The sequence below is a fragment of the Nilaparvata lugens genome, chromosome 2 (genome assembly GCF_014356525.2).
Source record: "Nilaparvata lugens isolate BPH chromosome 2, ASM1435652v1, whole genome shotgun sequence".
Taxonomy (NCBI): Eukaryota; Metazoa; Arthropoda; class Insecta; order Hemiptera; family Delphacidae; genus Nilaparvata; species Nilaparvata lugens.
The window spans coordinates 98,237,587-98,250,534 of record NC_052505.1 but is presented as its reverse complement, the minus strand read 5'-3'; the positions used below and the strand labels follow the sequence as shown (position 1 = coordinate 98,250,534).

The 12,948-nt window shown below is 34.5% G+C and overlaps 1 protein-coding gene across 1 annotated transcript in view; it reads right to left on the bottom strand.

Annotated features, from left to right (window-relative positions):
* The window catches only part of LOC111050141 (nicalin-like), a 51,864-nt gene that overhangs the window by 22,481 nt on the left and 16,435 nt on the right, over positions 1–12,948 (bottom strand). Inside the window, exons 3-9 of the mRNA XM_039420306.1 lie at positions 10,921–11,015; positions 9,933–10,016; positions 8,511–8,720; positions 7,768–7,875; positions 5,859–5,999; positions 3,817–3,969; positions 762–883 (exon numbers count right to left, since the gene is read on the bottom strand). Of these exons, the coding sequence (XP_039276240.1) occupies positions 762–883; positions 3,817–3,969; positions 5,859–5,999; positions 7,768–7,875; positions 8,511–8,720; positions 9,933–10,016; positions 10,921–11,015 (913 nt within the window). The remainder of the gene's footprint in view (positions 1–761; positions 884–3,816; positions 3,970–5,858; positions 6,000–7,767; positions 7,876–8,510; positions 8,721–9,932; positions 10,017–10,920; positions 11,016–12,948) is intronic.

Genomic DNA, 12,948 nt, shown 5'->3' with positions numbered 1-12,948 from the left:
AAATATCGACATGTGTTCTTTTGAATAAACTGCTCTACCTACCTACCTAGCTCACGCACGAGAAGGAGGTTACAAAGTAAATTTCTCAAGGATGGGGTGGACCTCCTGTTAGTTTCTCAGGGAGGAGACTCATGCCAGTTAATAGAGCTGATATATAACTATACAGGGTATGAATTTAAAAAAAATCGGTCAAGTCATTTTTGAGAAAATCGTGATTTCTTATTGTCGTATCCTCATGGTATAAGGACCTGGTATAAGGACATGGTATAAGGACCATGGTATAAGTTTAAAATTTCAAGTCAATCGGTTAATTAGGAATGGAGTTATCGTGTTCACAGAGACACACACACACCACACACACACACCACACACACACCACACACACACACACACACACACACACACAGACCAACACCCAAAAACCATATTTTTGGACTCAGGGGACCTTGAAACGTATAGAAAACATGAAATTAGGGTACCTTAAATTTTTTTGGAAAGCAATACTTTCCTTATACCTATGGTAATAGGGCAAGGAAAGTAAAAACATAACCTACCAAGTGAAATGATTAAAGTGATAAATGTATAGTTTACATTACAGTACAGTTTTCCCGGGCTGACAAACAATTTTTGAATAGTAGCGCTCATCGAATTTCCATCTAGCTGTTTACCCTGTTGTTAATATTTGCAGTAGCAGAAGTCTTCGGGGTGATTTACAGCATTTAATTTGGATTTTCGTTTATTAATAATTAATTTATAGTTACCTAGACATAATATCATGTAATGACGAGACTAGTGGATTATTTTTTTCAGCCAATAGCTGGGCGGCGCGAGGCTGACTAGCTAGGAAGTCCAACAGTATTCTCATTGATTCTTCTTCAACACCCTGCAAAATTGAAAAAATTAAATTAATGCAATTGAATAAACAATCAACGAGTTGATAAAATATATTGTCCTCTCCCAATCATTGTACAGTAGAGCACTGATTATCCAGACTAATTGGAGTGATCCGTGGTCTAGTGGATAGAGTGCTTGCGTAGCAACCTAGAGATCCCGGGTTCGAACCCACTCAGAGCCAAAAGTTTTTGAACAGGTCACTCCCGTGTTATCGGATGGGCAGGTTAAACTGTCGGTCCCGGCTGAAGTATGACAGTCGTAAGGCCCATTGACGGCTCAAATGATATATTCAGGCGAGGTGGAACTTCCGGCAGGAACTCCCTACCAAATAAAAGCCATACGAATATAATAATATTAATAAATATAATAATATAATAAATAATAATATAATCTCAGAGAATGAAAAGCTGGTGGGGCGAACAAGAAACCCGCCAAGTCTAATAAAAATCGATGATCATGATTTTACTCAGCGTCTTCCACTTCGGGAGCTCTACGACTAATAATAATAATAATAATAATAATAATATAATAAAATTATCCAGACTAATTGATACATAGCAATGTCCGGATAACTGGTAATCAAGATAATAGTTTTCAACTCGATTTCACCCTAGTTCTTGAATTTTAGACGTAATCAATGGCCGGTTTCCAAGCTCGGGATTTTGCTAGGTTCTACACTTTAAACAAATGGAGTCAGAAAATTGGCTTTCCGAAACTGGGCGCAGTCGTAGTTTTTATTATTATTATTATTATTAGCCGTCAAGCTCCCAGATGGAAGACGCTGAGCAAAATTTGGTTCATTTTTTGTTTTTCTTGTTCTTTTATCAATCCACCAGTTTTTCATTTTCAGTGAGAACTCCGCTTTCCTTGCTTCACTCCATTTGTTCCCACTCTTGGCACAGTCATCTCTGGTTTAACTTCCCTTTTTCAACCTTTTCTCTGAAACTGTTCCTGTTGTATATTTCATCATTGTTAATGTTAGCAAGTATTAAGTCCTTCTTGACGTTTTTCATCCATGCACCTCCATTACTAAGGGTTGCTACATATGTTACTATTCTTTTTGTAAGTCTGTGATCTGGAAGCCTCATTATGTGACCATAAAATTTAAGGCGCCTTTTCCTGTTTTTATAATAATCTTCAATTTCTCAATTCTATATTGGAAACGTTTTTCCTTGACGAAATGAAACATTCCTAAATATTTAAAATAGCTGAAACTTTACACTATTTTTCTTAATTACTTTCCTTGCTCTATTACCATAGGTAAGGAAAGTATTGCTTTCCAAAAAAAAAATTAAGGTACACTAATTTCAAGTTTTCTATACGTTTCAAGGTCCCCTGAGTCCAAAAACATGATTTTTGGGTGTTGGTCTGTGTGTGTGCGTGTGTGTGTGTGTGCGTGTGTGTGTGTGTGTTGTGTGTGTGTGTGTGTGTGTGTGTTGTGTGTGTGTGTGTGTGTGTGTGTGTGTACACGATAACTCCATTCCTAATTAACCGATTGACTTGAAATTTTAAACTTAAGGTCCTTATACCATGAGGATCTGACAATAAGAAATTCAATAAAATTGAATTCAAAATGGCGGATAATTACTAAAAAACCATGTTTTTCACGGTTTTCTCAAAAACGGCTCTAACGATTTTCTTCAAATTTATACCATGGATAGCTATTTATAAGCCCTATCAACTGACACGAGTCTCATTTCTGGGAAAATTGCAGGAGCTCCGTAATATTCTTGAGAAAATGGCGGATAATTACTGAAAAACCATGTTTTCCACGATTTTCTCAAAAAATAACTTGACCGATTTTTTTCAAATTCATACCCTGTATAGTTATTATCAGCTCTATCAACTGGCATGAGTCTTCTTTCTGGGAAACTAAGGGGGTTCCACCCCATCCTTGAGAAATAAACTTAGTAACCTCCTTCTCGTACATGAGGTAGGTAGGTAGCGCAGTTCATAAAAGAACACAAAGTCGAGTTATTTCATCTGTAGAACAGCTGTTTCGACGACTTTAAGAAAATGACGACTAAAAAATCATCGAATTTTACAGTTTACACAAAGGAAAAAGTACTCTGAAAACATTATATATAAACATATTATACAGAAGTCTGATCGTAGTTTCAAATATGAGCAAGGAAAGTTGTGTGAGTGTACCACACCAGATTTTTTTATTTTGAGTTCAATTTTATAGCTTTTCGAAGTTTAATTTAAACGTGGACTACTACTACGCTCTGTTTCGGAAAGCCAATTTTCTGACTCCAGCTGCTTAAGTCTAGAACTTAGCTAAATCCCAAGCCCGGAAACCGGCTCTTACACATTTCAATTTTAAGTCTATCACATTTCACTCTTTAGTCTATTACAATGGCAAAAATGTATTTTAAAGCGATTCATTTGAAAATTTCATGAATATCTACAACATACAAACTCTTACACCTTCACAAATAATAGTCTGCTGTTTTACTATTTTAGAATTTCCGTGGTAAATTCGTTGAAACATTCTTTATTTAGATATAGAAAAATAATGAAATTTTGTGAAGTGAACAACTACAAAACTTAACCTATTTCGGACTATGTGTAATCTTATTCTAAATTTGGGTATCCATGACAAACAGCTAGTTAATAATTCGTTTTGAACTATTTTTGATGACACTACAGTCTAATTGAGTCTAAATTAGACTGCAGTGTTGTCAAAAATAGTTCAAAACAAAATAATAATACCTTTGATTCTTCAATTTTCTAGATTTTCAAAATTTAATTTAAATGTGGACGACTACGCCCCGTTTCAGAAAGCCAATTTTCTGACTCCAGATGTTTAAAGTCTAGAACTCGGCTAAATCCCGAGCTCGGAAACCGGCCCTAATTTAATTGTGAAAAGAATTTCAACATTATGAAGAAAGTGACCCTATGAATATTAAAAATACTTACCATATCTTCAGAAAACGCTGACATGGGTGTGGAAATATTATAAATATGACTAGAAAGTGCCTGAGCGACGATTCGTGCATTCTGCAACAAGGCATCCATGTTCAAATTCTTCTTCACATCCAATATTGTACCACGCGTTGGATCTTTATGACTCTGCAATTGGAAAGAATAACATAAAACTCTTTATACAATACAATACGTACAAATTGCAAAGAATAGCGTAAAATATATTTCATGTTTATGTTTACGTTTCATTTCATGTTAATTTGCTTTAACATGCGAGTAGTCGCACCCGCGGCAAATTGCCGCACAATTGTAACTTTTGTATGTAGCTTTTGGAATTTTCGTTTTCCAACGTTGGCAGCTCATTAATCCTCGCTGTGACTGTCCTCTAGACATCCTTGAACAGTTTGAGTCCTTGAAGTTTGAGGATGACAGAATGAACGTTGACTAATTTCAATATATAGGTATTATCCTCCTATTTTATATTCCATATTCTGATTTGAACTTTCATTATCTTTTTATTCTATCTAGATGTCGAAAAATGAGTCAAATAAAGAAGGTATATTCATTCCATTCATGAGTAGATTATTTTATCCCATAAAAATGATAAATTTCAACAATAAATTTTGGAATATCCTCCATGTATACTATTATAATAGTGTATAATAACATAAAACACATTGAGAAAGATTTGAAATTAATAAATATCGAAAGAGCATTGTCAAAACCAACTGTTTATAGTGTAGGGAGCCATAAGGGTGAGTGTGAGCAAAATGCGCAAGTCCGTGCCACTACTCGAGTGTTAAAAATTGTACGTTATTATGGGAAAAAAGAATTTGATTTGAAAAAAATGGAATCATGACACAAATACAGTTTTTTTGCTATTTAAAGAACGACTAGCAGTCAATTTTTTTCAATAAATAAATTTATTCACTCACTGTGTCAACGAGTGACCAGGAAGATGGCAGACCTGCCGAAAGATCTCGTTGTCACAGTGAGTGAATATATTTATAGAAAAAATTGACTGCTATAATGAAGTCCACGTTATAATGACAGTGGAGAAAGATAGGAGAAAAACGTTGCCAATCCTGAGTCTTGTCAATGTCTTCTATAGACGGTAGCTGATACAGGATTATTGATGTAATACTAGTAGTTCTGAGAACAGTAGACTTCACGCAGTATTCTCATCCACAAGTACATGATTGAAACTATAGACCTTAAGGTTTCCCTAAGGAAATACAGCAATAGACTGGCTTTTCCACACATCTGTGTAATCACTTGTCAGCTGATTTATGATGAATAATTCTATAGTCTGATTTTTACTCTAATATTGGCGTATGAAGTAGGCTTCTTTTTCCTTTTATATTATCCTTGAAATGCGAAATTTCCAAAAACCTTGTATATACATCGACGCGCAATTAAAAAAGGAACATACCTGTCAAATTTCATGAAAATCTATTACCGCGTTTCGCCGTAAATGCGCAACATATAAACATTTAAACATTAAGAGAAATGCCAAACCGTCGACTTGAATCTTAGACCTCACTTCGTTCGGTCAATTAACTGTTCATTTTCATTTAAAATAATCAATTAGGCCTATATTTAATTAAGGAAGAAATTATATTATTCAATAATTTCATAATGAATTTTCATAATTAAAATGGAATATTTAGTTGGTTAATCATGAACTCTTCATTGTTAAAAGACGATCTGGCAACAGAGCAAAGCGAGAAAGAGATAGCGCTATCCGCTTCGTTGAATGATAGACAAGGATAGCAATACTACTGCAAATCAAACACTGCCATTATAACGTGGAGTGGACCTCCCTTTAGCTTACATTTCGGTTGATGCATGTGTTCCACACACATCATTCACTTTAAAATACAAGAATATTTTGAATAATTCCAATTTTGAAGTAGATTTTTTTATTCAAAGTTTAAATTAGCCTAATAATGAAGAAGAATGGATTCACAACACAGTAAATACAAGAATAATTATTAGATTCAATCAAATCTTTGACAAAATAGACGCAGACTTACCCTGATAGATGATAATGTGAACGCCGGTAACCTTCTAATCGAATATCGTTCGTGTTCCCAAGCCAGAACCTCTTCTTTCAAATTGATCTTTTTATGGATCATTTCCACTTTGGCTTTGTTTTCACTGGCTGTTTCCAGCTCCTGAAAATACACAAAATAATCCATTTTTTCAATAACGAAAGTGAAAATTGTTGATGTGGGAAAAATATTTGAACAAAACTTAATCTGAACATTCGAATGGATAATGGTGTAACAACCGAAACAAGTAATAAACTAGTATCTTAAACTGTTTATTAATGATTCTGACTAAATGAAGTAGTTTTCATCCAATATGATAATCCTATACTATTAAACGAGCAATCTCTGTTTATATGTTTATATATTTATATCTGTATGTGACCGGATCTCGAAAACGGCTCTAACGATTCTCACGAAAATTGGAATAAAGTAGGTTTATGATATGAAAATTCGATTGCACTAGGTCTCAACCCTAAGATAACTCGCTGAAGGACATTGATCAATAAAATACGTTGATCATAAATACGTCATTGGAAAAACAGCTGGAAATTTTGTCGTCTGTCGATACCGTAATGGCAGTGAGTGAACGAGTGCACGTGTGGGATCATTCAGCTGATCTCACAAGAAAAATTCAGCAAGAGAAACTTATTTTCGTTTATTTCTCTTTTTTTAGAAACATGTTTACTTCAGAAAGTCCAAAATAGTAACTAGATGCTGTTAGTGTAGAATAGTACCTAGTATATTAACACATATTGTAGAAAACATAGTATATCATTCTTAATCGAATTCATAGTATATCTATTGATTATAATTGATGATGTGTTTGTTTTTTGAAGTGTGAGTAAATTGTTATTTTGATGAGTGATAGTAGCTTAACCTAGATTTTGATTTGGACTGTAGTATGAATTTGAAAAGGGAAAGTTTTGGGCATAAGCCTGTTGTACCTCCTCATATAACTGTAAAAATAAGTGTACGACTGAGAAAATGAATAAATAAATATGAACTATAAATTCAATCTTTCATTACAAATTTTCTATGCTTTTACACTCCAGAGCAAAGCTCGGTCCCCCGATACTGATAATTATAAGCAATATCGTGTGACCTGGCTGACTCAGGTCTGGTGTCAAGAGTTTTCAGGTCGCACCTGATCAATTTCAGGGTTTCTGTCACGACCTAAGGACTGTTTTTTTAGACAGCCAGGACCGACAACTAAACGTGTCCATCCGAAACACGGGAACGGCCCCAAGAGAAATATATTGATGAGAAGAAGTGGTTGATTGAACTTTGCTACATTCAATAAATTAATAAATCAACTTTCAATAGTCTAAATAAGCAGTGTCCCTTCAGTTGAAACCCCACACAACTGTGGCAATGAAAATAAAGTCAAAAAAATGTGGAGGTATTTAGATCTTGTATATTGGGTCAGAGCATAATAGTATAGAGAATATTATAGCATAAGGAGATATACCATGGTATAGGTCGTTAAATTTCAAGCAGATTTTTGTAGGCTCGAGCCGATTACTCTAGACTACTTTCAATTATTACTGTTTTGTTGGGATGAGATTGAAAGAACGGCACAGTATGGAGACTACCAGCGTCACATAGCTCCACGAAAAAGAATTACCGGTACGTTAAATATCGGCTTCAGTTAACAGTGGAATTTGGAACATAAACACCCTATACAATTGAATATCTTCTTCTGCCATATTTTCTCTATGATTATTATAATGACATCTGTTTGCGGCAGCAAGTTTTTCTTTTATGTCAGTCTCAAATCCAGCTTTAGTTAGCCTATAAGACAAATTTCAATTTCAACCATGTTTCAAAGATAAATAATAATACCTCTGATGTTGGAAAAATCCATAAATAGCTAGCTTGAAATATAACTTACTTTCAAGAAATTAGCAGCTGCACTTCCTTCTTTGGGAGGCTTGGATACATGGACATTCAGAGTGCCTTTCTGTGCTATAGAGTCCAGACAAATGACGAACGAGGCATCCTGCAAACGAAAATCAAACGAAATTAATTTTCAAATAACCAAGACAAACAAAAGAATTAAGAATAAACTGAAGAAAATAATAAAGAATGAACATACAAAATGACCCAGTTTCTAGGACCCTTACTAATCTAATGAATAAATTATTAAATCTTTAGGTTATTGATCCATTAGTTTCAATAAAATAAAGTAAATTCGTATGGCTTTTGTTGGTGGGGAGTCCCTTGCGGGAAGGTCCCACCGCCTGAATATATAATAAAGCCGTCAGAGGGCTTTACGACTGTCATACTTCAGCCGGGAAGTATTTAGTTTCAATAAGTGTTCTAGAAAGAAGGGTTGACATTTGTAAAGATCACTTGAATTAAAGTATTTTCAACATTTGAGTTGATTGGGCAATTTTGCATACCACTCAACATCAAATTATGTTCAATACTCTCGATGCAAGATCGATGTCGACCAACACGATTGGAAGCGATAATTTAACGACAAAATATCTGTCAACAATTTTAATAAGTGTGAAGGCTGTTCCATCTGACATCATGTTATTTCGATTCTCAGGACACTGGGCCAAAATCGGAACGATATTGGCCATAGGAATCCCTATGAAAATGGCGAAAGGCGAGCAACCAATAACTGACCTGTAAGAGCGACCCATCGACCGCATCCAAATTGTCCTCCAGCCACTTTTTGCTGCCTTGGTAGTTCAGCTTTCCTCCGCCAGAGAGCAGGAACAGCAGGTTGGCGCGCGCAAACGTCGAACTGCTCGCGTACAGGTTCGCGAACAATCGCACCAGCTCTAGAAGCAGAACTACGCCCGACCCGTTGCTCTCGGCTCCAAATGCCAGCTCCTAACGCAAAAAAGCCAACAAATTATGTAAAAAACCTGTGATAAATTGCCTCTCATATAGTTTATTACAATGTATAGAAGATCAGGGGTTCCCAAAAGTTTTTGTACCACGCCCCCATTCTGGTTATTTGGAGACCCCAGGCCCTCCTACACATTTCAGCTTTCCATTTTGCAATACCGTATTTCCACAGTGCCGTACATACATACTTCTACTTATACAAGTATGTGATTACTTGATACGGTGAGTAGGTCGAATTTTTGTTCACTGTTGAATGCGGTAACGCAGAATGGAAAGATACGTATGATCAAAATTAAAACAAGTATTACATGAAAATAGTTATTTGTGCAACTAGTGCGCAAAGTGACAGTTTGCTGCACCGAAAGAAACGTTTACGCCCGAGCCGTAGGCGAGGGCGGAATGGTTTCTTGAGTGCAGCAGAGGAACTTTGAGCACGTATTTCACATTAAGTTTTTCCTACAGTTACCATTGAATATGAAAAGTGGGTAATTATGGGTAAAATTGCATGAAATGCATCAAATGTTTTTCTGTGTAATTTTATTATTGATAAAAACCTAATTTATTGTCAAATTGAATAAAAATGTTGTCCTTGGTTATAAATATAATTAATAATTTGCTCGTTGTGCTTCGTTGCACCTCTGCTCACTATAGCAGCCACAGCAGTCACTGTTACCAACTTCATTTTGATTTTGCTGCACTGTTGCTCCATATAACCTACTAAGTATTTTGCGTTGCCATGTTGCAAATCTGGAGTGCAGAAAAGTTTTTCCCGCACTAGAGCGGAAAAGTGATTCTTTGCGTTCTGTAATCAGTGCAGCAATGGCCACTTTTCAACGTAACTGTAGGAAAAAATCATTAGCAAACGATTAAAAACGTCCAAAGTTTGAAGAAACTGGAAGATTTTTCAACCAATCTAATAATTAACATGTGTTAAAGATCAAAATGACATGAAAGCTGATAAGGATCTCTGGTTATTATGTTGATGGGAAGGATAAAATGTCCTACAGTCTTAGTGAAGGTTAAATAGTAATATTCAGCTGATATCACAAACAATGATATGCACATTCTGATATGCACGATATTGACAATATTCAATGATATGCACGTTCACAGCATATTCTGATATTGACAATATTCAATGATATGCACGTTCACAGCTATTTTAGGAAATTAATAAACAATAATGAAACTCACTGGTGCAATTCCAAAGCTGTCATAGTGAGCCACTATAGCTATGGTCGGTAGTTTATCTTCTACGCCATAGCCGGACAGTTTTCCCTGAAAAATATGACAAAAATTAAATTATTAAAAAATTGATTTCCTTTCTTCAAACTATAGAAAAATACAAGTAGCCTACCAATATTGTATATAACTTAGAAATGAAATTATTTCTGTGGCTTGGTGCAAGAGGTACTTATGTCAAAATATCAAATTTCTCACAAATAAGCTTGAAAGTTCACCTTTTATTTTCGAACTAGGGCATTCCGTTACGGAAATGCGAGTGCTAGAAGTGCAGAAGTCGACATTCGTAGTTCTGTGATGGAGTAGGAATGACAATCTAAAAACATATGGTAGTTTTCGGACTCTGAGAGTGGAATAAGTGGATAAGTTAATAAGTGGAATAAATCATGACATTGGTAGTATAAATTGTATAACTTTTTATTACATTGAGATAGGACATTGGCACTTCTGGAACTAAAAGTAATCGATATTAGTGATGTATTAGTGTATTAAACTCATTAAAAAAATGACATTGGTAGTTTTTGCACCAATCCACAGATTTATAAATTCAAATAAAGTATGGAAAATCGATTAGGCAGTTTTAATAGCCCATCAACAGAATCATCAAGTGTAGTTTCATGAATATTTTGGAAAATAAATTACCAATACCTCATTTTTATTCATCTTGTTTCTCAAACCTTAGATTGTAATCATCGTGAATTAAAATTGACAATGCTGTTATTTTGCATTTGGACTGTTTGTTGAAATTGGGAGAAATGATTTTTTTTGACTTGACTGTTTATTTTTAATCTATTAGTTTGATATATCAACATCTTTCACTGGATTTCTGTCCATAGTACAATATAATTGATCCGAGTGATAGAAATGAAGATAGTTGATTGACTTATGGGATTTTCTACTAGAAATGAGCTGATTATTAATAAAGATTCATGTAGTTTACCTGAATTGAAGCAATGTTGACATCGATTCTTGGAGAAGCTTTGTTCGTGTTGATAACAATCTGATATCCGTTCGCAGACACTGAGTGCAGCAGCGCTGTAGAATACAAAGGAATGATAGATAGATTTAAAATATAGCCTTAATTATATTATGATTGTAGTATTTTGTACAATAAAATGAAAATGAATGAAAAATGAATGATGGTTACTTTAGAAAAGATGCGGATCCATAATATTTTTTATAGTAGTAGCAAGTATGACAAATCTACTATGACATAGAGTTCTTGAGGGATCATAGGCCTACTTCAATAATTATAGATCTAATAAAATATTCTAAAAGGGCTACTTGAATTGTTTAATTAATAAAGAAATAATTACTTAGTAGCCTTTTTCAAACTTTTTTATACTAGTAGTTCTGTGAACAGTAGACCTCACGCAGTATTCTCATCCACAAGTACCTGATGTCACTTGTTTTAAATGTTAACAAACTCAGTTCACGTTTGAATTTGTATCCCATATGATATAATTCATCCAGTTCCATGATAATCTTTCTATCTGATGAAAATCATTTTTTTACAATCAAAAATATTATAATTTCTCCAGCCTTATTTAGTTCATTTGTTTATTTTTTACCACATATATTAAATTAGTTTTTTCGAATGTGAGAATATTGATACTAATGGGCACGCATAATAATACCATGACTGCAAAACAAAATATTGAAACCAAAGACCTTAAAGATGCGATTAGACCAAAGTTATTAACAAAATGTTGATAACTCAATCCTTATAGATTATACTAGATTGAACATAACTTATCATACACATGATGAAGATGTGTGTTTGTCTCAACTTCCGTTCAATCTAATAGAATCTATACGGATTGAGGATTAAGCATTGGTGTAAACCCAGCTTAAAGATGCATACCTCTACAAGGTCTTTGATTGAAACTATAGACATTATACAAATACAGTAATAGACTTCTCTACACATCTGTGTAATCACTTGTCAGCTGATTTATGATGAATAATTTTATTCTATAGTCTGATTTTTACTCTAATATTGGCGTATGAAGGAGGCTCCTTTCTCCTTTTATATTATCCTTTAGATGCAAAATTTCCAAAAACCTTGTATATACGTCGACGCGCAATTTAAAAAGGAACATACCTGTCAAATTTCATGAAAATCTATTACGGCGTTTCGCCGTAAATGCGCAACATATAAACATTTAAACATTAAGGCGAATCAGCATAGAAAAAATTGTGATTCTAGCCCTATAGATAGCAGCACTGTTGGGGTCAAATTACTTTATGTGATTACTCACTTATTTTTAGTCCAATATGGAAGACCAAAACTGTTTTGCAATCAGCTTAAAGGTTTGAAACTCGCTACCATATGCTAATTTTTTCCCCCAATTTGAATAAGTTTTTACAATTGATAATTTCTATATTAAGAGAAAAATTAAGTAATGCAGGTAGTCATTTTAAAGGTGAATTTTTTTCAAGAATTTTAAAATTAATATCAAACAAATCGGTTGAACGGTTCTGCCGGAAGCGCGTTTATAATTCCAATGCATTGTTCAATTGGATTGTATTGTTCACGCGGTCAGAACAGTAGCGTAAGTGTCAGTTTACTGCCTAAGCCCAATGCATTGATTGAGCGCCTTCTCACTCTTCTCTCTCTCTCTCTCTTTCTATCTCACTAGTACCAGAGATTTCTTTCTTTGGAGCTGTAATCAGTGTCCATATCGTGGTTATTGTTGTGGGAGTGAGTGATTGACAAAGTTTGCAGTTCACTCAATACATTTTTACTTTCCTTGCCCTATTACCATAAGTAAGGAAAGAATTGCTTTCGAAAAAAATTTAAGGTATCCTAATTTCATGTTTTCTATACGTTTCAAGGTCCTCTGAGTCCAAAAACATGATTTTTGGGTGTTTGTCTGTGTGTGTGGGTGTGTGTGTGTGTGTCTGTGAACATGATAACTCCATTCCTAATTAACCGATTGACTTGAAATTTTAAACTCAAGGTCCT